This window comes from Hemiscyllium ocellatum, chromosome 23 (genome assembly GCF_020745735.1).
Source record: "Hemiscyllium ocellatum isolate sHemOce1 chromosome 23, sHemOce1.pat.X.cur, whole genome shotgun sequence".
In the NCBI taxonomy this organism is placed as follows: domain Eukaryota; kingdom Metazoa; phylum Chordata; class Chondrichthyes; order Orectolobiformes; family Hemiscylliidae; genus Hemiscyllium; species Hemiscyllium ocellatum.
The window spans coordinates 2,156,097-2,183,184 of record NC_083423.1 but is presented as its reverse complement, the minus strand read 5'-3'; the positions used below and the strand labels follow the sequence as shown (position 1 = coordinate 2,183,184).

General features: G+C 43.9%; 1 protein-coding gene across 4 annotated transcripts in view; it reads left to right on the top strand.

The window, feature by feature from the left end:
* The window catches only part of sema3d (sema domain, immunoglobulin domain (Ig), short basic domain, secreted, (semaphorin) 3D), a 356,167-nt gene that overhangs the window by 261,236 nt on the left and 67,843 nt on the right, over positions 1–27,088 (top strand). For all 4 annotated transcript variants that reach the window (XM_060842587.1, XM_060842584.1, XM_060842586.1 and 1 more), the window contains exon 12: positions 22,911–23,133. In XM_060842587.1, the coding sequence (XP_060698570.1) occupies positions 22,911–23,133 (223 nt within the window). The remainder of the gene's footprint in view (positions 1–22,910; positions 23,134–27,088) is intronic.

The following is a 27,088-nucleotide window of genomic DNA, read 5'->3' as shown; positions in this document are numbered from 1 at the left end:
ATGCCTTAGGGGAGGGGAGTGGTTGATATGGAGAGTTTTTCCTGGTAACCTCAGTAAGTGGGTGTGGGAATTGAACCCATACTGTTGGTCTCGCTCCACATCAGAAACCAGCCATCCATCTGTATCATGCAGAGCGTTCTGAGAAAGATGGTTTTCATGATATGTAGTTTGGGTTCTTATGAGATGCAAAACAACCTGACTGCAACTTTTAGATAGAAATGTGTGACTTAACCAAGAGAGCATGCAGGACTCTCTTCTGTGAACAGTAGGGGTTGCTGGATAATTTTGCCCTTGTCTCAGTCATGTCCCCAGAAGGCTGTGGAGGCCAAGTCTCTGGATACTTTCAAGAAAGAGTTGGATTGAGCTCTTAAGGATAGTGGAATCAAGGGTTATGAGGATAAGGCAGGAACAGGATACTGATTGAGGATGATCAGCCATGATCATATTGAATGGTGGTGATGGCTCGAAGGGCAGAATGGCCTAATCCTGCACCTATTGTCTATTGTCTCAGAGTGAAGGGAGACAATCATGAATCACTGCAAGATGTAAACAATGTTGGGCTTTTAAAAATCTCCAGCCTCAACATAGTAATAGAGGGAGTTAGCTGCTATGTTCTCCCTTGGTGCATCACTTCACAGATTGATTATAATTACCTCCACCTGAAATTCTAACACTCACCTTCTTTCTAAAAGAGAAAGTAAATGATCATGACATCTGCAAAATCAGAGTTTGTCAAGAGGTGGAGTTAACATCAAATAAAAGTATCATTGCCATCAATGCTTCTAGTATCAGCAGTGCCAAAACATCTGCAGCGTTTTAATTATTTACTTCATAACCAGAGTGTCTGGAACTGAACAAAGGAGGAAATGAACTGTGTAACTGGGCTGAGAGCGAATTCTCAGTAAAAGTGGGCAGAGGTCTTGCTCTGATTCTGTTTCTGACATGCTTCTTGTCAGTTTTTCTCTCTGGTAGTTATTGGTTTGTTGCCTCCTGTTCCTTGGCAGTTGCTGCCCTCAAGTACCGTCTCTAAGTGACTGTTGTCATCTTGGACAGTGAATTGCAGCAGGCTGTGGGAGCTCTCACAGTATCACAGCCAAGCACCTGTTTGTCCCAATGGGTCTTGGTCCAGGCTGATAATGAGAGGGAATTCAACTTGTTCTTTCCTCTTCCTCTCTTGGTTTAATGAGAGCAGCTCCGTCTCCTCCTCACTGAGATCAGATATTTCACACCAGTTCAGAGTTACAACCTCCTCAAGTTCCTCAGTATGCATTTGCCCGAAACATGTTTTTTGTGACGCTAGGTAGTTCTTTTCATAAAATGGTTGCAGCACGAAAGTCCGTTTGGCCAGTCCAACAAAATGTTGTCCCTCCAGCTCTTACTGAACATCACATGGAGTGACTCGAATTGGCTGAAGCCTGGTATCTGTGATGCTGGGGACCACAGGAAGAGGTCGAGATGGATCATCCACTCAGCACTTCTGATTGAAGATGGCTGAGAATGCTTCAGCCTTATCCCTCCCCGTGATGTGTTGGGCTCTTCCATCATTGAAGATGGAGATATTTGTGGAACCTCCTGCCCCAGTTAGATGTTGAATTATCCATCACCATTCACAAGTGGATGAGGCAGGACTGCAAGAGTTTCGATCTGACCCATCGGCTGAGGGATCACTTACCTCTGTCTATCAGTTCTGCATTTGTTGTTTGGCATTCAAGTAGTACCGTTTGGTAGCTTCACCAGGTTGGCACCTCATTTTCAGATATGCCCAAAGCTGCTCCTGGTATATCCTCCCACACTCTCCATTGAACCAGCATTGATCCCCGTTGAGTGGGGGAATATGCTGAGTATGAAGTTATAGATTGTGCTCGAGTACAGTTCTGCAGATGTTGATGGACCACAACACCTCAGGGTGCACCAGACTTGAATTGTTAGATCTGTTCGAAGCCTGTCCCATTTAGCATGGTGACGAATTGATTTGATTTATTATTGTCATATATACCGAGATACAGTGAAAAGTATAGTTTTGTGTGCTAATGAGATAAATCATACCTTACATAAGTACATCAGGGTAACAGAACAGAGTGTAAGATGTAAAGTTACAGCTGCAGAGAAGGTTCAGAGAGAGATCAACTCTAATATATGAGAGATCTGTTCATTAGTGGGCGGCACGGTGGCGCAGTGGTTAGCACTGCTGCCTCACAGCGCCTGAGACCTGGGTTCAATTCCCAACTCAGGCGACTGACTGTGTGGAGTTTGCACGTTCTCCCCGTGTCCGCATGGGTTTCCTCCGGGTGCTCCGGTTTCCTCCCACAGTCCAAAGATGTGCAGGTCAGGTGAATTGGCCATGCTAAATTGCCCTTAGTGTTAGGTAATGTTGGGGTATGGGTGGGTTGCGCTTCTGCGGGTCGGTGTGGACTTGTTGGGCCGAAGGGCCTGTTTCCACACTGTAAGTAATCTAATCTAATCTAAATCTGATAACAGTGGGGAACAAGCTGTTCTTGAATCTTTTGGTACGTGTTTTCAAACTTTTATATCTTCTGCCTGATGGAGGTGGGTGGAAAAGGGTATAACTGGGGTAGGAGAGGTCATTGAGGATGGTGGCTGCTTTCCCGAGGCAGTGGGAAGTGTAGATAGAGTCAGTGTGTGGAAGGCTGTTTTCATGATGGACTGGGCTGTGTTCATGACTCTCTGTAATTTCTTGTTGTCTTGGGCTGAGCAGTTACATACCAAGCTGTGATGCAACAGATAGAATGCTTTCTATTGTACATCTATACAAATAGGTAAGAGTCATTTTGGACATGCTGAATTTCCTTAGCCTCCTGAGGAAGCAGAGATGTTGTTGTGCCGTCTCGACCATCTCCACTCAGCCCCACTGATACAGATAGGGGCGTGACCTTCACTCCACTTCCTGAAGTCAATGACCTGCTCCTTCATTTTGCTGACTTTGAGGGAGAGATTGTTGCCTTTCTACCATGCCACTAAGGATTGTTACACAACACAACGGAGAATATTTTCAATGTGAAGGCAGGACTTCGTCTCCACAAGGACTTTGCATTAGTCACATCCTTACCAAGCTGACAGATTGGTAAGGATGAGGTCAGCCATGTTATTCCCTCTTTTTGGTTCCCTCACCACCTGCCACAGACCCAGTCTAACAGCGATGTCCTTTAGGATTGGATCAGCTCAATCAGTAATGCTGCTGCTGAGCCACTATTGGTGGTGGGCAGTGAAAGTCCCCCACTCACGTACATTTTGTGCCCCTACCACCCTCAGTGCTTCCTCCAAGTGTTGTTCAACATGGAGTGGTACCTATTCACCAGCTGAGGGAGAATGGTATCAGCAGGAGGGTGCCTTTCTCATGTTTAACCTGAAGCCATGAGACCTCATGGGGTCCAAAGTCAATCTTGAAGACTCCTAAGGCAACTCCCTTCCATCTCCATCCTGCCGATGGGTCAGGACATATTCAGGGATGGTGATGGTAGGGTCTGGGACATTGTTGGTAAGCTTTGATTTTGCGAGTATGACTATGTCAGGCTGTTCTTGGCTAGTTTATGAGACAGCTCTCCCAATTTTGGTACTAGCCCCCAGATGTTAGTGAGGAGAAATTTGCAGGGTTGATGGGGTTGGAGTACCTAGGTTCTAGTGTCTAGTTTGTTAACTTTTCTAAGGCTTTTTAGAAGTTTGTTGCAAATGAGGGGTTTGCTCAGCCGTTTCAGAGGGCAGTTAACTGCCATTGCTGTGTGTCTAGTGTTACATGTAGGCAAGATATTAGGAATCCAGAACCATTACTGGTTTTGAGCTGCCTTCTTGAAGTTCATGTCGTGTTTAATGCATTCACAGGATGAAAGAATTGCTGGTTAGGCCAACATTTATTGCCCATCCCTAACTGTAAAGAGTCAACCACGTTGTTATTGGTCTGGAGTCACATGTAGGCCAGACCAGGTAAGGATGGAAATTTCCTTCCCAATAGTGAACCAAATAGGCTTTTCTAACAATCAACAATGGATTCATGCTCATCATTAGTCTCTTAATGCCAAATTTTGATAACTGAATTTAAATTCCACCATGTGCCGTGGAGGGATTTGAACCGTGATCCCCAGAACATAGTCTAGATCTCTGGATGAACAGTCCAGCAATAATAACATTAGGCCATCGCATCTCCATTGGCACAAACTATAGAGGTTTACAAAATTATGAGGGGCATGGATAGGATAAATAGACAAAATCTTTTCCCTGGGATTGGGGGTCCAGAACTAGAGGGCATAGGTTTAGGGTGAGAGGAGAAAGATAAAAAGAGACCTAAGGGGCAACTTATTCACGCAGAGGGTGGTATATGTATGGAATAAGCTGCCAGAGGAAGTGGTGGAGGCTGGAACAATTGCAACATTTAAGAAGCATTTGGATGGTATATGAGTGCTAGTCGAGGATTCTCTAAGGGTAAACATGCAGGTTGAGTCCGTGCTTAAGAAAGTGAATGCAATGTTGTCATTTATCTCGAGAGGGTTGGAATATAAAAGCACCGTTGTGCTACTGAGACTTTACAAAGCTCTGGTTAGGTCCCATTTGGAGTACTGTGTCCAGTTTTGGTCCCCACACCTCAGGAAGTCCTTACTGGCACTGGAGCGTGTCCAGCGGAGATTCACACGGATGATCCCTGGAATGGTAGGTCTAACATACGAGGAACGGCTGAGGATCCTGGGATTGTATTCATTGGAGTTTAGAAGATTAAGGGGAGATTTAATAGAAACATACAAGATAATACATGGCTTGGAAAGGGTGGACGCTAAAAAACTGTTTCCATTAGGCGAGGAGACTAGGACCCGTGGACACAGCCTTAGAATTAGAGGGGGTCAATTCAGAACAGAAATGCGGAGACATTTCTTCAGCGAGAGAGTGGTGGGCCTGTGGAATTCATTGCCGCAGAGTGCAGTGGAGGCCGGGACGCTAAATATCTTCAAGGCAGAGATTGATAAATTCTTGTTGTCTCGAGGAATTAAGGGCTACGGGGAGAATGCTGGTAAGTGGAGTTGAAATGCCCATCAGCCATGACTGAATGGCGGAGTGGACTCGATGGGCTGAATGGCCTTACTTCCACTCCTATGTCTTTTGGTCTTATGAATTGGAAGGGTTTGGAGGGATATGGGCCAGGTGCTGGCAGGTGGGACTAGATTGGGTTGGGATATCTGGTCGGCATGGATGGGTTGGACCGAAGAGCCTGTTTCCTTGCTGTACATCTCTATGACTCTATAACTGCACCGATTGCAGAGTGCTGGGAGGTAGGGGAGGAGAATTTTTGCTTTTGATTTGGCAAGAATGAAAGAATGGCAATTTGGGGCAAGTCAGGATGGTTGTCACTTGGAGGGAAACTTGCAGGGTGAGATTTCTGTATGTTTGCTGTCCTTGTTTTCCTGGATATTAATGGTTGGAAGTTATGAAGATGCTGCGCAAGGAGATTTGTCAAGTTGTTGCTGTACATCTTGTAGATGGTACACACTGCTGCAACTGAACATCAGCTCCCAAAGGAGTATATGTAGAATGTGGTGAATGCAGTGCCAAACATTTTTCTCCTGGATGGTGTCAAGCTTCTTGAGTGTTGTTGGGGCTTCACTCATTTAGGCAATTGGGGAGTATTCCATCACACTCCTGACTTTTGCCTTGTAGATGGTGGACAGGCTTTGGGGAGTCAGGAGGTGAGTTACCCGCTGCAGTATTCCCAGCCTCTGACCTGCTGTTGCAGCTGCTGTATTCATATGGTGAGTTAATTTGAATTTCTAGCCAATGGTGGTCCGCAGGATATTGGTAGTGGTTATTTTATGATAATATCATGTTATTTTATGATAATAATAATTTTATGATAATCTCATTGAAAGTCATGAGTTAATGGTTAGATTCTTTCATGTTGGAGATGCTCATTGCCTGGCACTCATGTGGCTTGAATGTTGCTTGTAACTGATTAGACCTAACCAGGTCTTGCTCCACATGGGCATATACTGCTTCAGAATGTGGGGTGAAAATGCTGCTAAATTCTGTTAAATTATTAACAGATGTCCTGGCCTTGGGTTGCAAGCAAGGTCATTCATGATTAGCTGAATTTGGCTGTGCCAAAGATCACACCCTGGTGCTCTTTAGATTACATTCCCTCTCCTTGTTCTTTGCTCTAAAATGTACCACGTTGGAATTCTGTGCACTGAATTTTATGTTCAGCTATGTTGCTGGTCATCCCACCCACTTGTTTATATCTTCCAGTAGCTATTCCTATGATATTTGGCAGGTTCTGAGCCAAAATAACTCACACTTGTAATAACATTCTCTTCATCTGAGTCAGTAGTGTGTCAAGGAGCAGACAGAAAAATCGGAAATGATGCGTATCTGGGTCAGGAAAATGAAACCGTGTTGTGGGAACACCAAAACCACAAGGACTACGGTGGTTAAAAGGAAAAAGCTGATCACTGTCTGTTCTACACAGCTTAGGACAAGCAAGAAATATTTCAGTCATATTAGTATCATATATAGAGTCATATAGTCCTTTCTCTCGCTGTCTCAGTAAAATTTCCTACTGACATTACCAACACGGCCGGAAACCCACTGCTGAAAGCTTACTGCATTTGGGGAGTGATAATATGTTGAGTGAAAAATTTTCCTTTACTTCCATTGGAATCTTGCCTTATTCATAAAAATTGCTTTTGTTGATGAAGGGATGGACAATATCAGGGAAACAGTGCATTAAACAAACATAAGTTCATATAGTGAAGCAGTCTGTACATCATAACATACAGCTCAGTGCATGACCAGCACAGTGGCTGAAACATTAGGCAGAAATACCTGGGAAGGATAGGGGAAGAGGTGCCTGTACGAGTGTGCAAAACCGATTCGAGCAACTTGGAAGATGTTCATTTGGGAAGGAACAAACGTTTGTATTTGCACATTGATCATTGTGTCTGGGTGGTTGAGACAGGTCTCATTATCCATTTGAGGAAATGCTGAATGTTTTCTTATTCCAAGCTGATAGACTTTATTGAATGAACACCAAACCCACTTGTGTAGTCAGTCGAAAAAAAGTGCGGAGCATTTGCAGAAGGGAAGTTGAAAGGAGATTGAATTGCCCTGGAATTTTGGTAAGAATGAGTTTGGTTGAAATAATAGGTCTTTGGGAATTTGCTGGAAATGGATGGAGAAGAGGGACTGGAAATTGGGAATAGGGAGGGAATTGAAATGGGACTTGAGTTAATGTGGTGAAGGAGGAACAGAGTCAAGGTCATCATTCAAACAAGAAACAACTGTTATAGCAAGACAACTGATTTGTTGGTTCATCCCAAAAATCTTTCATACAAAATGAGTGATATTTGCCAACTTAATTCACGCTGCACATCAAAATGATTCTTTACATAACAACACTGTAAGTAATCTAATCTAAAACAGTCAAATTATTTCTGAGGGATTCCTAGCGGAATATATTTTGAATTCCTGTATGTGAACATTTGCATGTGCTCATGCATTGGTTTTTATCTGTATCTGTGAGTGCTTTTGCTGAGATCAGTTACAATCCAACACAGGTAGATTGTGATGAAATGGGAGAATTGAAGCTGCAAAGTTTTAAATTTGCTCAGCCTGACATTAATTTCAGGGACAAACCCGACTTGCTGTCTTTGAATTACATTTGTTCCACGCTTGTAGGTAATATTTGAGCAGGCAGACTGAACGTACAGATCAATGAGCACACAGTCTGCAAGATTTACCTCCAGCCAGTGTGTGACAGGCCATGACACATCATATGGACCTTATCACAGGTTGGCACTGCTCCAGTTCCCTTCTTTCACTTGATATATGACAGTGCCAAATTACCTTTCCTTGAGCAGTTTTATATCTACCGTATCGGGTCAGAAGTGACAGCTGCATTTTGGTTTGGGTTCAAAGGGTTTGACGCTTGAGAGTAACCAAAACTGATCTTATTGCACTGTGTCATTGCCTCTGGTTAGAGCTTATGCAAGGGGATATTACTTCAACAATTTTTAAATATAGTTTTGGAGCACACAGTTCCATCCCAGTTCATCATTTTGCTGGTATTCTAATAATGATTGAGAAGTGATGACTTAAGGATTGGTATTGGGATGAAGCAATTTTTAACCTTACGTAGGTATTGCTGAATAAACACTCATTTTGTCAAAACCTTTCATATTTCACTCATCAGAACATTTCCCAAGAATTACTAAAGTAAACGGAAACTAGCCTATTCTTGCAAAGTGCAGAACACAATGTCCAACTTGATATGATTCTGCAAATGTTTTCCCTGGATCGTCAGAGGCTGAAGGGTGACCTTATAGATATTTATAAAATCATGAGGGGGCATGGACAGGGTAAATAGGCGAGGTCTTTTCCATGGGGTGGGAGAATCCAGAGCTGGAGGGCATAGGTTTAGGTATGAGGGGAAGATTTAACAGGGACCTAAGGTGCAAAGTTTTCATGCAGAGTGTGGTGCGTGTATGGAATGAGCTGCCAGAGGAAGTGGTGGAGGCTGCTACAATTGCAGCATTTAAAATGCATCTGGATGGGTACATGAATAAAAATAGTTGAGAGGGATATGGGTCAAAGACTAGTAAACAGGATTAGATTATTTGTGATGTCGGGTCGGCATGAACAAATTGGACCAAAGGGTCTGTTTCTGTGCCGTACATTTCTATGACTCTATGGCTCTATTTGCTAAATAATCCAAGTAAGTGAGGAATTAAGCTGAGTTGGAGGTTGAATGATAATCAATATACAGTTGTGTGTATTGAAAGCTATATAGATTAATACACAGGACATTGATGTTTGCAAACAGAAAAAAAATACAAATCATGCACCTATTTCAATTGGACCAGAAAATGGTGACAGCCATTTGCTGGTTCGTTATTCAGTACAATGTTTGACCTGAATCGAACAACCTGGTTTAAAATTTAAACAAAACTCAGCAGTTAACTCTCAGTCATCATTAACTGGTTCATAACAATGCCTTTACCAATCAGAGTCCACTTGACAACAAATCAACACAGTCCTCTCGTGTAGTATAAATGTGGTTCTTCTGAATTGCCCTGAGGAGTGCAAAATAAAATGCTTTGATAAATTAGTCTTGTTTCCGCAATCACTCAAGTTCTGAACCAAATTAGACTTACAGTGTGGAAACAGGCCCTTCGGCCCAACAAGTCCACACCGACCCGCCGAAGCGCAACCCACCCATACCCCTACGTTTACCCCTTACCTAACACTACGGGCAATTTAGCTTGGCCAATTCACCTGACCCGCACATCTTTGTGACTGTGGGAGGAAACCGGAGCACCCGGAGGAAACCCACGCAGACACGGGGAGAACGTGCAAACTCCACACAGTCAGTCGCCTGAGTCAGGAATTGAACCCGGGACTACAGGCGCTGTGAGGCAGCAGTGCTAACCACTGTGCCACCGTGCCGCCCAAAATGACTATTGCTAACCTAAATCTGGGTTCGTAATCTGAATTGATATAAATATTTATTGTGTTTTCTCTGTGATCTCACAACATATGCACATTTATTTACTCAATGAGGTGCTGTAGCAGGTCTGCCCTGTGTAGACTTAACTGGAGATTGAGTCAAACCTGGATCTGACAGTGTTAAATAATGGCTGGAATCTATACTGCATCTACAGCTGTATATCCGAGATTCAACAATAATGAGGCAACTAACCAGCTAACCCTCCTTTAGATCCCATCATTGTACCAACTATCTATGAACCTGGTGAATGAACCACACTTGGCACTAACTAACCCTGGCTATTTCATTTGTGGATTGACAGTTTGGATGGAATAAAAAAGTCTGGGAAATATGAAGCATCCACTAAATGAAATAAAATGCTGTCTTAACTTTCAGTCCTTTTCAGTGAATTTTCCATAGAAGCTCCTCCTGATGTATAACAAACAGAGTCATTTTTCCCTGGCATTATGAGCTGGAAATTGCTGAAAATGGCACCAGGTTATTATGCTACTTGGAAAACATTAAGCCGCATTGCTGAGGAGAAAGCTAACATCCGAGAAATGGAAAAGTGTGGCTCTGGCGTTGAGAGTGCCTCTGATAGACTGGAAGACAGAGGAATTCTTTATACAGGATTTTGGGAGCAGACAGCAATTTCATTTTAAATTTGGAATTTGAGAGCCCTTCATACATTTCTGTGCTTTATGGGAAACTTGCTGTCTCTGCACATATAACAAAGCAATATTGTGCCTTTCTAACTTGACAAAGTTGTCTCTGATGGGACGAATCCTATTGCAGACTCACCCACAGGGAAGATGACCCAACAGCAGTACAGCCAGAATTCTCGGATATCTGAGACAACACCTCGAGTTTATTGAATATGTCTGAAGGGAAACTGATGTTAGTAGCAGAGATAAATAGGGTTGCATTTAAAGGGAATTTACATTTAATTTAGAGTTAAAGGGATTCCCCTTGTCTTGATAATAATGACTAATAATCTGTCACATGTCAGGGATTAATTAACTATCTGTGTTAATTGATTTAAAACACTAAAACACATTAATAGTTACAAAGCAGACATTATAAAAAAAACAGTTGATTTCTGCATATGCAGCTTGCAGACCCACAGCAGATTAACTGCAGGCATCTTCACAACATTGTATACACATTGCAAATGGTGACCTTCAGTTTGAATCACTCCAGGGCAAGGTAGATAGACAACACTTTTCTGGATCAGTGGTGCTGGAAGAGCACAGCAGGTCAGGCAGCATCCAACGAGCAGCGGAATCGACGTTTCGGGCAAAAGCCCTTCATCAGGAATAAAGGCAGAAAGCCTGAAGCATGGAGAGATAAGCTAGAGAAGGGTGGGGGTGGGGAGAAAGTAGCATAGAGTACAATAGGTGAGTGGGGGAGGGGATGAAGGTGATAGGTCAAGGAGGAGAGGGTGGAGTGGATAGGTGGAAAAGGAGCTAGGCAGGTAGGACAAGTCTGGACAAGTCATGGGGACAGTGCTGAGCTGGAAGTTTGGAACTAGGGTGAAGTGGGGGAAGGGGAAATGAGGAAACTGTTGAAGTCCACATTGATGCCCTGGGGTTGAAGTGTTCCGAGGCGGAAGATGAGGTGTTCTTCCTCCAGGCGTCTGGTGGTGAGGGAGCGGGAGTGAAAGAGGCCCAGGACCTTCATGTCCTCGGCAGAGTGGGAGGGGGAGTTGAAATGTTGGGCCGCGGTTTGGTTGATTGGTGTGGGTGTCCCGGAGATGTTCCCTAAAGCACTCTGCTAGGAGGCGTCCAGTCTCCCCAAGGTAGAGGAGACCGCATTGGGAGCAACGGATACAATAAATGAATGTGCAGGTAAAACTTTGATGAATGTGGAAGGCTCCTTTAGGGCCTTGGATAGAGGTGAGGGAGGAGGTGTGGGCACAGGTTTTACAGTTCCTGCGGTGGCAGGGGCAGGTGCCAGGATGGGAGGGTGGGTTGTAGGGGGGGTGTGGACCTGACCAGATAGTCACGGAGGGAACGGTCTTTGCAGAAGGCAGAAAGGGGTGGGGAGGGAAATATATTCCTGGTGGTGGGGTCTTTTTGGAGGTGGCGGAAATGTTGGCGGATGATTTGGTTTTGCGAATGTTGATAGGGTGGAAGGTGAGCACCAGGGGCGTTCTGTCCTTGTTACAGTTGGAGGGGTGGGGTCTGAGGGCGGAGGTGCGGGATGTGGATGAGATGTGTTGGAGGGCATCTTTAACCACGTGGGAAGGGAAATTGCGGTCTCTAAAGAAGGAGGCCATCTGGTGTGTTCTGTGGTGGAACTGGTCCTCCTGGGAGCTGATACGGTGGAGTTGGAGGAATTGGGAATATGGGATGGCATGCTTGCAAGAGGTAGGGTGGGAAGAGGTGTAATCCAGGTAGCTGTGGGAGTCGTTGGGTTTGTAAAAAATGTCAGTGTCAAGTCGGTCATCATTAATGGAGATGGAGAGGTCCAGGAAGGGGAGGGAGGTGTCAGAGATGGTCCAGGTAAATTTCAGGTCAGGGTGGAATGTGTTGGTGAAGGTGATGAATTGCTCAACTTCCTCGCGGGAGCACGAGATGGCGCCAATGGAGTCATTAATGTAGCGGAGGAAGTGGTGGGGAGTGGTGCCGGTGTAATTGCGGAACTGTTAACCCTACCAGATAGATAACACTGCCCAGTGGACCGGGAAATTGGTCAGATTGTTGAGTAGGTGAGAAGGAAACTAGTCCACTATGACTGAAAGTGACTTGTAGGGCTGGTCTGCTCCTCTGACATAGAAAACCCTTTTCATTGACCTCATGAAGAATGTGTACAGACACCGCAGTCAGCTGATCCTCTTGTGCATCTGTCAGTGTTATTTTCATTAAAAATAATAAGGACTATATCAGACTGGTTGCTGTAAGGACAGTGTTCCATACCAGGTAATATTTCTCAGGAGAAAGTAATGAGAACCTAGAAAATCTTATTCTATCATTCCAACTTCTGCCACTCTTGGATCACTTTGTGCCTTTATATATTTCACACAACCCAGCTCTGGTGTTAAAGAATTTGTGTTGTACTGATTTGAAGTTGAGAAAGGATGGCACTGCCCATTTCCCCCCACTCCCACATTCAGACCGTTCTAGACTTTCCTCGTCTGGAAGACAGCTGCAAAATATCGAGAGTGAACAGTGGCTTCGGGAAATAAAATGCATGATTATCTTTAGAGAGACTCGAGGTATATTCACATGATTGCAGTCTTTTGTGAGGCTTAGGGCATAACTGTAAGAAAAGTTTAAGTTGGCAAGGATTGGTTTGCAAAATGGAAACCCAATGTGGGAGTCCATTTGCAGTTTCAATGTTCAGCCAATAGCCAAATGGAATTGATAAAGGGTTGATTCTGCAGTTGTGTTGACAATTGGTCTCTCTGTTACTCTGTGTGGGGCATGAGGTGAAAGGGTAAAGACTGAACTGATACGAGCAGTGTTATAACTGTGCAGCAACTGGAAATCCAGAGTGCACACTGTCTCCCACGTGCAACACAGTGTTGGCCAAAGGCAAGCAAGTGAATGTCTTCTGCTGTTAGTGGAAATAATGGGGGTGTTCATAATCTTTCTGTGTTGAATGATTAGTTGTTTCGCAGATCTCTGTTATTTCACTGTTATTGTCCTAATAATAAGACTCAAGGAAAAATACCCATTGTGTTTAGGGTGGCTTATTTCTAAAAACTGGCATCAAAACAGCTTCCCTATAAACCTCCCTAAAAGGAGTGATGATCCAGTGGTATTATCACTGCACGTTAATCCATAGAGCCAGGTAATGTTCTGGGGGCCTGGGTTTGAATCCCACCATGATAGATGGTGGAATTTAAATCCAATAAAAAGCTGTAATTAAGAGTATAATGATGACCGTGAACCCATTGCTGATTGTCAGTAAAACCCATCTGGTTCACTGATGTCCTTCAGGAAGGGGAACTGCCATCCTTACATGGTCTGGCCTACATGTGACTCCAGGCCCACCGCAATGCAGGTGATGCTTAACTGCCCTCTGGGCAATTAGGGATGGATAATAAACGCTGGCCCGGCCAATGACACTGTGAATGAAATAAATGAGATGGCAGCTCACAGCCACCGTCTCCAGGGCAACTAGGAACAAACAATAAATGTTGGGCCCAGGCCCCATCCACAAGGGAATAAAAATGCAGTTAAAAACAGAGTGAAAATGAAACACGCTCAGCACAAAAGGGAAGAAAGTAAACTAAGAATGGAAAACTGCTCAATGCACATGTAATTCCTTGTGAACTGATAAAGTTCCACCCACTTTAATTAGATTCCCTGAGAGAGAGAGATTAAAATAGTACAGTCAGAAATTAGTCAGGATCAGTACGTTATTGTATTTCATTCACAATGTGATTACTTTATGATAGTCTTGCTCTCATACCATAAAATCCTAAACAAAATGAACTTCAGCTGTAAACAATACACCAATATTCACCAATAACAATCTCAGTGAATTTATCTGCTTTATTAAGGCCATTTACAAAGTGTAAGAGAGACAAACAGAAAGCCCGGCTGTCTCCATGTGACCTTTGCTACCAGGTAGATTAGATTAGATTACTTACAGTGTGGAAACAGGCCCATCAACCCAACAAGTCCACACTGACCCTCCGAAGCGCAACCCACCCAGACCCATTCCCCTACATTTACCCCTTCACCTAACACTACGGGCAATTTAGCATGGCCAATTCACCTAACCTGCACATTTTTGGACTGTGGGAGGAAACCAGAGCACCCGGAGGAAACCCACGCAGACACGGGGAGAATGTGCAAACTCCACACAGAGAGTTGCCTGAGGCGGGAATTGAACCCGGGTCTCTGGTGCTGTGAGACAGCTGTGCCACCGTGCTGCCCCCCACTGGGGAGTTTATATTAATTCCAGAGCTTGGCATGGCTGAATCTGAGTGATGACAGGTTTGCGAAAATAAAGTAAACTTGGATCATTGCACATTTATGAGAATATCCATAACCTTAAGATACCCTTCACTCTGTTTCAGAACTGCTGCTCAAATGACACTTTACCTCACCTGTAGAAGGTGGGGAAACAAAAATGGATTCTCCACAGACAAATGTTTGATATCACGGAGCAGGTCACAGTTAAAGTTCTGAATCTCCTCCACCATTCCCAGTTTAAAATCTGGTCTTTCCAGTTTTCTGGTGGTAAAATACCTTTAATGTGCAATATTATTCCACTTCTACAGGTAACAGAAGAACTAATTTGTCCCCCTTCCAGTTTCTGGCATTGCTGTAAATGTAGAGTTTGACTAGTTTTCGGCAAGGTTCTGCACGGGAGGCTGCTAAATAGAAATGAGCCCATAGTGTTGGGGTAAGGTACTGGTATGGATGGAGGATTGGCTGACTGTCAGACTGCAGAGATCAGGGATAAAGGGATCTTTTTCAGGATGGTAGCCGGTGACTTGGGGTGTTCCGCAGAGGTCCGTGTTGGGACTGCCGCTATTCAAATTGGAAGGGGATTAATATACTGGCAGGGAGATTTTCTGCTTGGGAGGATTTAAACTAGTATGGTGGGGGTGGCAGTGGGGATGGGTTGGGTCTCAGGGAGATACTGTGGAAAGAGATCAATCTGAGAGTCTACAGTTGAGAAAAGAAGCAAGTCAAACAGTCAGTCAGGCCAGGCAGGAACAAAGCAGAGAAAAAGTTAGGACTGATAAATTAAACTGCATTTATTTCAATGAAAGAGGCCAAACAGGGAAGGCAGATGAACTCAGGGCATGGTTAGGAACATGGGACTGGGATATCATAGCAATTACAGAAACATGGCTCAGGGATGGGCAGGACTGGCAGCTTAATGTTCCAGGATACAAATGCTACAGGAAGGATAGAAAGGGAGGCAAGAGAGGAGGGGGAGTGGCATTTTTGATAAGGGATAGCATTACAGCTGTACTGAGGGAGGATATTCCTGGAAATACATCCAGGGAAGTTATTTGGGTGGAACTGAGAAATGAGAAAGGGATGATCACCTTTTTGGGATTCTATTATAGACCCCCTAATATTCAGAGGGAAATTGAGAAACAAATTTGTAAGGACGTCTCATTTATCTGTAAGAATAATAGGGTGGTTATAGTAGAGGATTTTAACTTTCCAAACATAGACTGGGACTGCCATAGTGTTAAGGGTTCAGATGGAGAGGACTTTGTTAACAGTGTTCAAGAAAACTTTCTGGTTCAGTATGTGGTTGTACCTACTAGAGAAGGTGCAAAACTTGACCTACTCTTGGGAAATAAGGCAGGGTAGGTGACTGAGGTGTCAGTGGGGGAGCACTTTGGGGCCAGCAACCATAAGTCTATTAGTTTTAAAATAGTAATGGAAAAGGATAGACTAGATCTAACAGTTGAAGTTCTAAATTGGAGGAAGGCTAATTTAGGCATGATTGGGGACAAATGTTCGCAGGTAAAGGGATGGCTGGAAAATGGGAAGCCTTCAGAAATGAGATAATGAGAAAGTACATTCCTATCAGGGCGAAAGGAAAGACTGGTAGGTATAGGGAATGCTGGATGATGAGAGAAATTGAGGGTTTGATTAAGAAAATGAAGGAAGCATATGTCCGGTGTAGACAGGATAGATCGAGTGAATCTGGAGAAGAGTATAAAGGCAGTAGGACTATATATACTTAAGAGGAAAATCAGGACGGCAAAAAGGGGACATGAGATAGTTTTGGCATTAGCCAGGTTAGATCTCATGGAATACAGGGAGAACTAGCCATTTGGATACAGAACTGGCTCAAAGGTAGAAGACAGAGAGTGGTGTTGGAGGGTTGTTTTTCAGACTGGAGACCTGTGAACAGTGGAGTGCCACCAGGATCAGTGCTGGGTCCTCTACTTTTTGTCATTTACGTAAATGATTTGGATGCGAGCATAAGAGGTAGAGTTAGTAAGTTTGCAGATGACAGCAAAATTGGAGGTGTAGTGGACAGCGAAGAGGCTTACCTCAGATTACAACAGGATCTAGACCAGATGGGCCAATGGGCTGAGAAGTGGCAGATGGAGTTTAATTCAGATAAATGTGAGGTGCTACAGTTTGGGAAAGCAAATCTTAGCAGGACTTATACACTTAATAGTAAAGTCCTAGGGAGTGTTGCTGAACAAAGAGACCTTGGTGTGCAGGTTCATAGCTCCTTGAAAGTGGAGTCACAGGTAGATAAGATAGTGAAGAAGGTGTTTTGTATGCTTTCCTTTATTGGTCAGAGTATTGAGTACAGGAGTTGGGAGGTTATGTTGTGGCTGTTCAGGACATTGGTTAGGCCACTGTTGGAATATTGCCTGCAATTCTGGTCTCGTTCCTATCGGAAAGATGTTGTGAAACTTGAAAGGGTTCAGAAAAGATTGACAAGGATGTTGCCAGGGTTGGAAGAGTTGAGCTACAGGGAGAGGCTGAACAGGTTGGGACTGTTTTCCCTGGAGTGTCGGAGGCTGAGGGGTGACCTTATAGAAGTTTACAAAATTATGAGGGGCATGGATAGGGTAAATAGACAAAGTCTTTTCCCTGGGGTCGGGGAGTCCAGAACTAGAGGTCATAGGTTTAGGGTGAGAGGGGAAAGATATAAAAGAGACCTAAGGGACAACTTATTCACGCAGAGGGTGGTATGTGTATGGAATGAGCTGCCAGAGGATGTGGTGGAGGCTGGTACAATTGCAACATTTAAGAGGCATTTGGATGGATATGTGAATAGGAAGAGTTTGGAGGGATATGGGCCGGGTGCTGGCAGGTGGGACGAGATTGGGTTAGGATATCTGGTCGGCATGGACGGGTTGGACCGAAGGGTCTGTTTCCATACTGTACATCTCTATGATTCTATGACTCTAATAGGGTTAAATAGAATCCAAAGGGTTTTTACAAATATATTAAGGACAAAAGAGTAACTAGGGAGAGAATAGGGCCCTCAAAGATCAGCAAGGCGGCCTTTGTGTGGAGCCACAGGAGGTGGGGGAGATACTAAATGAGTATTTTGCATCAGTATTTAGTGTGGAAAAGGATATGGAAGATATAGACTGTAGGGAAATAGATGGTGACATCTTGAAAAATGTCCCTATTACAGAGGAGGAAGTGCTGGATGTCTTGAAATGCATAAAGGTTGATAAATCCCCAGGTCCCGATCAGGTGTACCCTAGAACTCTGTGGGAAACTAGAGAAGTAATTGCTGGACCTCTTGCTGAGATATTTGTATCATCGATAGTCACAGGTGAGGTGCCAGAAGACTGGAGGTTGGCAAACGTGGTGCCACTGTTTAATGTAGTGCCACTTACAAGCCAGGGAACAATTGACAGATGAGACTGACATCGGTGGTGGGCAAGTTGTTGGAAGGAATCCTGAGGGACAGGATGTACATATATCTGGAAAGGCAAGGACTGATTAGGGATAGTCAACATGACTGTGCATGGGAAATCATTTCTCACAAATTTGACTGAATATTTTGAAACAGTAACAAAGAGATTGATGATGGCAGAGCTGTAGATATAATCTATATGGACTTCAGTGAGATGTTCGACGAGGTTCCTCATGGCAGATTGGTTAGCAAGGTTAGATCTCATGGTATACAAGGAGAACAAGCTATTGGGACATGGAACTGGCTCAAAGGTAGAAGACAGAGGGTGGTGGTGGAAGGTTGTTTTTCAGACTGGAGGCCTGTGACCAGTGGAGTGCCACAAGGATCGGTGCTGATCCAGTACATTTTGTCATTTATATAATTGATTTAAATATGAAAACAAGAAGTATAGTTAGTAAGTTTGCAGGTGACACCAAAATTGTAGGTGTAGTGGACAGCAAAGAAGGTTACCTCAGATTGCAATGGGATCTTGATCAGATGGGCTAATGGGCTGAGGAGCGGCAGATGGAGTTTAATTTACATAAATGTGAGGTGCTGCATTTTGGGAAAGCAAATCTTAGCAGGACTTATACATTTAATGGTCTTTGGGAATGTTGTTGACTAAAGAGTGCAGGTTCATAACTCCGTGAAAGTGGAGTCGCAGATAGATAGGATAGTGAAGAAGGTGTTTGGTATGCTTTCCTTTATTGGTCAGAGTATTGAGTACAGGAGTTGGGAGGTCATGTTGCGGCTGTACAGGACATTGGTTATAGACCACTGTTGGAATATTGCATGCAATTCTGCTCTCCTTCCTATTGGAAGAATATTGTAAAACTTGAAAGGGTTCAGAAAAGGTGTACAAGGATGTTGCCAGGGTTGGAGGATTTGAGCTATAGGGAGAGGCTGAACAGGCTGGGGCTGTTTTCCTGGGAGCATTGGAGGCTGAGGAATGACCTCATGGAGTGTTTTCAAATCGCGAAGGGCATGGATAGGATAAACAGACAAAGACTTTTCCCTGGCGTGGGGGAGTGCAGAACTAGAGGGCGTAGGCTCAGGGAGAGAGGGGAAAGATATAAAAGGACTTAAGGGGCAATGTTTCCTTGCAGAGGATGGTACGTGTATGGAATGAGCTGCCAGAGGAAGTGGTGGAGGCTGGTACAATTGCAACATTTCAAATGTATCTGGATGGGTGTATGAATCGGAAGGGTTTGTAGGGATATGGACCAGGTACTGGCAAATGGGACTACATTAAGTTAGGATATCTGGTCGGCATGGATGAGTTGGACCGAAGGGTCTGTTTCTGTGTTGTACATCTCTCTGACTGTATGACTATATGACATTATACATTAACAATCTGGACAAAACAGCTGTGAGGGCATTGTTGCTATGTTTGGCGATGAGATAAAGACAGGTGATGGGCCAGGTAGTATTGAGGATGGGGGAGGCTGCAGAAGGATTTAGACAGGTTAGGAGAATGGGCACAGATGGAATTCAGCATGGACATGTGAGTTTATGCACTTTGGTCAGAAGAATAGGGACGTATTTTCTAAACAGGGAAAGGCTTCGGAATCTGAGGCACAAAGGGATTTAGGAGTCCTAGTTCATGATTCTTTTCAGGTTAATATGTAGAATCAATGGTATTTCAGGAGGCAAATGCAATGTTAGCATTCATTTCAAGAGGTTAGAATACAAGAGCAGGGATGTACTGCTGAAGTTGGTCAAAACTGTGGTCAGACTGCATTTGGAATATTGTAAACAGGTTTGGGTCCTGCACCTAATCAATGATGAGCTGATGTTGGAGGAGGTTTACAAGAATGATCCCAGTGATGAAAGGCTTGTCATATGAAGAGTGGATGATGATTCTGGATCTGTACTCGATAGAGTTTAGAAGGATGAGAGGGGGATCTCCAGAGGCCTGGATAGAGTGGATGTGGAGAAGACATTTCCACTAGTAGGAGAGACTAGGACCCAAGGGCTCACCCTCAGAGTGAAGAGATGACCCTTTAGAACTGACATGTGGAGGAATTGCCTCAGCCAGAGGGTGGGGAATCTGTGGAACTCATTGCCACACAGTGCTGTGGCGGCCACGTCACTGAGTGTATTTAAGTAAGAGATTGGTGGGTTATTGATTGATAAGGGGATCAAAGGTTACAGGGAGAAGGCAGGGGAATGGGGCTGAGAAACATATCAGCCATGACTGAATGGCAGAGCAAATTGGATGGGCTGAATGGCCTAATTCTGCTCCTATATCTTAGGGTCTAATGTGTGAGTCTGCAGGGAAACATTCTCCTCAAACAGCAGATTTGACCAATAGCTAACAAAACATTTCATTGCCTCAAAACTTCCAAAATCACATCCATTTGTTTGCAATCCTCTAGTCCATATGGTACAATGTACAAACTGACAGCAGCCCCAGCTTTCAGTCATACACTTCTAAACATCACTCACCACAACACGGCAACGACCCAAGTGGAGAAAGAGGAGGTCCAACCTTCTGCAGAAAGGCTGGGTAATGCTGAATCTGTTGAGGATGGGTTGGGGAAAATGTGACCACTTGCTCCATAAATGGAGCATGAGGCAGCAGCTGAAAGTACGGCCGTGGGAATCACACTGAGCTGGCTGGCTGGGCCCTAAGGTACAGATTCTGGTTGAATACCATTCTTCTGCTGCTGATGGTCCTCACGTGTCTCAGGAACACTCAGAGTTTGGGCTGCTGAATCTGTTCTGAGTCAATGCAGCAGGTAGGCTCCATGTAGGTCCTGGACATCATCTCCAGAGGTCAAGAGTGTGGTGCTGGAAAAACACAGCAGGTCAGGCAGCATCCAAAGAGCAGGAAAATCGATGTTGCATCAGGAAAGCCCTTCATCTCCAAGGATATCTTGCAGTGGTCACTTGTTCCAATCCTCCCACGGCCTGATACATCTATAACTGGTGGATTGGTGAGGAAGAGGTCAATGAGGATTTTTTTTCCCCATTGTTGGTTCTTTCACCACCTGCCACAGACAAATTTGAGCAGAATTCCCATTAGAACTTGTTCAGTCTGATCTGGAATTAGTTAGCAGCCACTTGTTAGAATCGAGGGTCAAATGGATTAGAAACCTCTGTCAGTCAGCAAAGAAATCATAGTACATAATTAGATGAAAATACAAATAATGGGTGAATTTTATTTTAAAATCCTCCTGATTGGATAGTACACCATTAGGCAGTTATTATGGGATGAATTGTGCCCACCCAATCAGCATTCAGTGGAGCAGTAATTGTAATTAGAGGGAAATAGAGAAACATAGCTATTTCTGGAAGCAGCAGACTTATGGATATTAATTCTGTAATCCTCAAAACAGAGACCTTCTCATAAAAATCAAGAAAAATCCCCAAGTAATGAAATGCATGATAAATTGGCACACGGTGTGGGGTGTAATCAGTTTCCAAATGATGAAAAATAAAAAATGAGCCCTTGGGAAGGAGGAACCCCTCTTTGTTTCTTTGCCAAATAATTTTGTACTTGAACAGCACATGATGAGAATTTTGTTAAAGACTGATCTGTTTGGACACTAGAGGGAGTGACAGCACTTGGGTTTGGAAGGTTGTGTCTTTGGAATTCTACAATTCTGAGTTTCTATTGAGCAGCTGTTAGAAACATCAGTCATTCAGTTGAGATTTATTTTGCAGAGTGTGTTTCCATTGTGGAAAGCCTCTTGTTTTTCAGGAAAATGCTGTAGTTTCAATTTCTAGTCAGCATCATCTACTGAAACACAGTCAATAGTGATCAAGATTGTGAAGGGCTGTGTAAGTCAGTCCCTCATTTCACTGAGGATTGACTGTAACGGTGGAGTGAGGCCATGAGATTACAGATTGTGGCCAGACACAATTCTGATGATACTGGGGGTCTGCAGGGCAAGCTCATTGTGAGATTTTCAATCTGTTTTGAATCAATCCCATTTAGCAGGTCTATAACACAATGGAAGCCATTCTCAGTGTGAAGATTTCATCCTAGGACTACAAAAGAGGTTCATAAAATTATGAGAGGCAGAGGTTTTTTTTCCCAGGGTCGAGGTTTCAGTTACAAGGAGGCATAGGTTCCAAGGGAGAGGGGAAAATTAAAGAGTTGTGCGAGGGACATTTTTCACACAGAGAGTGGAAGGAGCCTGGAACGCACAGCCAGAAGAGGTGGTGGAAGCAGGCACATTGGCGACATTTAAGAGGCATCTGGATGGTTACATGGATAGGGAGGGAATAGCGGGATATGGACTAAATAAGGGCAGAAGGGTTGCGTTTTCTTTTAGCTAGGGCATGATGATCAGCACAGGCTTGGAGGGCCGAAGGGCTTGTTCCTGTGCTGGACGTCTCTTTTGTTCTTGTGACAACACAGCGATGATGCCTATCATTAGCTGGACTTGCAGTCTACAGCACTCGGATGAATGTTCAATAATCCTGAATTTGATTCTAAAATTGGACCTGTTTGTGTTTTATACCTTGTTTTTCCCCTTAAAAATTTTGAATTTCTTTACACAAACCATGCCTTACCGAGAAAGTGTTACACACGAAACATGAAACAGTAGCTGAGGAGCATCATTCCAAAACAATGAAAGGGAGAGATTCTGAAGTGGTTGCAGCAGGAGGAATTGGTTGCAAAAATGTGGTAATTATTGTTCTGTCCAATTCTTGACAAACCTTTGCCCATGGAATGGTCAGGATGTGGACCTAGCTATTCATGAACTATTCAGGGGGAGCTAACTAGTTTCAGAAACCAGCTAGGAATAGACAATAAGCAAATAGGCTGGGAGCAGGCTATAAACATGATCTAAACACTGACATCCAGCAGATCAGCTGAATGACTCAATGTGCTGAAATATTTATGTAATTGAACGAAGGGGGAAGGGGTTGTGGGAGTTGCAGAGCCCATGTGACTGAGTACAGGGAACACGAGAAAATTGTACTTTCACCAAAAGACAAACGGCCTGGTGGGGCTGACAGATCTGATGTCGAATCTATATTTATTTTTGTCATTTACTTTGTATGAAATGTGTTTTGAAAAATCTCATGTTTTATTTTTAAAAATCTTTTCTCCCCACAGTGTCCCAGTAAAACGTATGATCCCTTGATAAAGTCTACAAAAGATTTCCCAGATGAAGTGATCAGCTTCATTAGGTACCATCCAGTGATGTACAAGTCTGTGTATCCAATGACTGCACGGCCAGTGTTTACCAGGATCAATGTTGACTACCGACTGACACAGATTGTGGTGGATCATGTGGTCGCCGAGGATGGACAGTATGATGTCATGTTTCTTGGAACAGGTAACTGAAAGTTCTATTGACTGACTGAAAATGTCTTTACTGGATCTGATTGTGTCTTCCCCCAAATGTCCAAAAGCTAATGCCCTTTTGGGAAAGAAATTTGCCATCCTCACCTGGTCCGGCCTACACGTGACTCCAGACCCATACCAATACATACTGGCAGTAGACAACATTGTCCACACCCAATGAATGAATAAAAACTGCTGGTGCATTCAAAATCCACCCATTGTTCTTTGTTAAACCTTTTGAAAAAGGGACCTGAGGTTCTCGTGATTTAATCATATCTTTTGTGTTCTTCCCCTACACCAGCCATCCTCCAATGATGCCATGTGGGTTGATAACATATTTGGAGTGTGTACATTGATCACAGTATTTTAAGTTAAAGAAATTGAAATATATAACCAGAAGATTGTAAGAGATAGGAGCAGTTCATTTGGCCCATTAAGCCTGCTCCTCCATTTGATCATGGCTAACATGTTTTACAACCCACTCTCCTGCCTTTTCCCTGTAACCCCTAATCCCCCTCCTAATCAAGAACCTATCTATCTCTGTTTAGGGCGGCATGGTGGCACAGTGGTTAGCACTGCTGCCTCACAGCACCAGAGACCCGGGTTCAATTCCTGCCTCAGGTGACTGACTGTGTGGAGTTTGAACATTCTCCCCGTGTCTGCGTGGGTTTCCTCCGGGTGCTCCGGTTTCCTCCCACAGTCCAAAGATGTGCGGGTCAGGTGAATTGGCCATGCTAAATTGCCCGTAGTGTTAGGTAAGGAGTAATGTAGGGGTATGGGTGGGTTGCGCTTCGGCGGGTCGGTGTGGACTTGTTGGGCCGAAGGGCCTGTTTCCACACTGTAAGTAATCTAATCTAAATGAGTTGGCCTCCACAGCCTTCTCTGGCAATGAGTTCCACAGAGTCATCACCTTCTGACTAAAGAAATTCCTCATTTATAAAGGATTGTCCCTTCACTGTGAGGCTGTGCCCTCATGTCTGAGTCTCTCATACCAGTGGAAGCATCTTCTCCATGTCCACTCTACTCAGGCCTCTCAGTATTCTGCAAGTTTTTGTCTGATCGCCCCTCATCCTTCAAAGTTCCATTGAGTACAGACCCAGAGTCTTCAACCACTCCTCATATGACAAGCCCTTCATCCCCAGGATCATTCTCATAAACCTCCTCAGGACCTCCCTACAACACGAGCATATCCTTTCTCAGACACGGGGTCCAAACTGCTCACAATATTCCAAACCCAGACCGGAGACGTGTGAACTGTGCACATTCACTTGCTCCTTTTGTCCTGTAGATGGAGCTCTTTCTCAATCTATTGTTCCTTCCTTTTCATTTCATCTTTTCCTTTTCTTCTCTTGTTTATCTCTTTCTCTTTTTCTCTCTTTATCTCCATGTGTAAAGTCAAACTATCAGCCCTTTCCTTTGATATCGTCGTGTGATAAACTAAGCCACCTGTTGGATATAGAAAATCCTCGGGAACAATTGAAGGAAATGGAGGGGTCTTGGCCCTGGTGGCCTGGCTATGTATTTCCCAGAATCATTGTCACACTGCAGTCTATCTGTCTGTCTGTCTGTCGGTCTGTCTGTGAGAGCAGGCTGGACACTGGCTGCTGTGCTGGCCACATTAATGACTGTGCCTCAGAGTTCTAACACTGCCTGGATGACAGTTTGGCAAGGCCAGGGACCATGAAAAGTGCTACGTAAATCGAAGGTTTCCTTTCTCTTCCTTTCTGTTGTCAACTCATTAAAGCCCCTCTCTGAACCCAACAGTGAGCTAGTACTCAGTGCCAAAGGGAATTGCATAAGCTTTAATGTAAAGCATGTTGAGTGAGCTCTTCGGAACTGGTTCATATTGAACTGAAGCTCACCAACTGAACGAAAAATATGATTTAGGTCACTCCAAGAATCCAATCTAATTTCAGGAGGGAATCCTTTCAGAAGGATCGTGGTTTAATTATAGAATGGGTGAGAATGGGCTGACGCAAATGTCTTATCCCTGTGAAAGACAAAGTAGAATTGATTTAAACTATGTTAAGAAGTTTCAGTCTGAAGTATCAATTGATTTAGTAAAGGAAGAATTGTGCATTTGTGTAACATTCCAAAATGCTCCAACTCCAGTAAAAGGAGCCACTGTTTTTTGATAGGCAAGCACAACGCGATTTTATTGGTGTTCATTAAGAAGCAGGTTGGAAGATGTGTATTATGCTTGAATTAGCGCTGAGTGTCTTCTTAACTGAAATGGAAAGGTATACAGGATCTCAGCTGGCAATGCTGCATTCCCTCAGCAATGCACAGGACACTGTTCAAACAGAGAGGGTAATGGGAATAAAGATGTAATCAGGATAAGAGCACAGGCAGAACTTCATACAGAACAACCAGGTAAATAGACTAGGAGGTGATGGTCCAATGCTAATATCCCTAGACTATAAATCCAGAAAGTCAGGATGGTGGAGTTTGAATTCAGTAAAACTTTGGAAGTAAGAGTCTTATGATATCATGAAATTATTGCTAATTGTTGGGGAAAATCAAATGTGGCTGACTCTTAACTGCCCTCTGGGCAATTAGGGATGGGCAATAAATGCTGACCAGCAATGCCCATATCCCATGTATTAAAAAAAAATGATATTTATTAATGACATGATTTGATAGACCATCATAAACAAGCAGATATAGGGGATTGAATCCCACTGTCTGGGGCCATTTTGTGTTAGTGTTGGTACATACCTGCCATTGGATATCTCTTTGCCTCTTGTGAAGACCAATGCCTCACTCTACATGATCTCTTGGATGCAGACTGCAGCACAAGAGAGGGAGCTGCTGGACAAAGGTCCTTGAGCCCTTCTGTCAATTCTCCTGCTGAAGGGGATCCTCTCCAATTGAATGGCCTTACGAACATTGGCCCCGTTAATGAATTCTCTGCAGGCTGCTGAGGGCTCCTCAGAGCTGAGGTTAGTCATTGGACTCTCTGCTTGACTTCCACTGGGACAGGTGTCCCCAGGCTGGAATCGTGAGGGGAAGGGTGACCCACTGGAAGCTACCTCATGGAAGGCAAGGGCAGACTGGTGACAGGTGCAGGACTGCCTTTTACCCCCAACATTGGGGTCCAAATGCTCTCCACCAAATCCAGTCACTAAAATGATGAACAATGAGAAAGGCGTGAGAGTGATTAAGGAGTTAGAGAGCTGGAGGAGTATGGGAAGCTGAGGGAGTCTCAGTGCATTGCTGTTTGAAACTTGTTTTAGGCATAGTTCTAAGATCAAGGCTTCATGTCAACAAGATGAATACCTGGGATACCATGTGAGGGAAGGCTGGATAGGCTAGGTCTGTACTTCCTGGGCTGATTTAATTATAACATATAAGATCCTGAAGAGATTTGACCATGTGGATGTGAAAAGGATGTTTTCTCTCCTGGGGGATTCCCAAACTGCTTAAACATATTTAAATATTTAATACTGAGATGAGGATACGTTTTCTTCTGTCTGAGAACTGAGAGTATTTGAAATTCCATTCCTCAAAAGGCAGTGAATGCAGAATCTTAAATATTTTTAAGAAAGAGGGAGATAGAATCTTGATTATAAAGGGATGAAAGATTATCAGGGGATGTAGAGTCATAGCGATATATAACACAGAAACAGACCCTTCGGTCCAACTCGTTCATGCTGGCCAGATATCCGATATAAATCTAGTCCCATTTGCCAACACATGACCCATGCCCCTCTAAATCCTTCCTGTCCATGTATCCATCCAGATACCTTTGAAATGTTGTAATTGTACCAGCCTCCACCATTTCCTCTGGCAGCTCATTCCAGACACGTACCACCCTCTGTGTGAAAACATTGCCCCTTAGATCCTATTTATAACTTTCCCCACTCACCCTAAACCCTCGTTCTAGACTCCCCACCTTGTCTATTTATCCTATAGATCCTATTTAACCTATTTATCCTGAAGGTTAC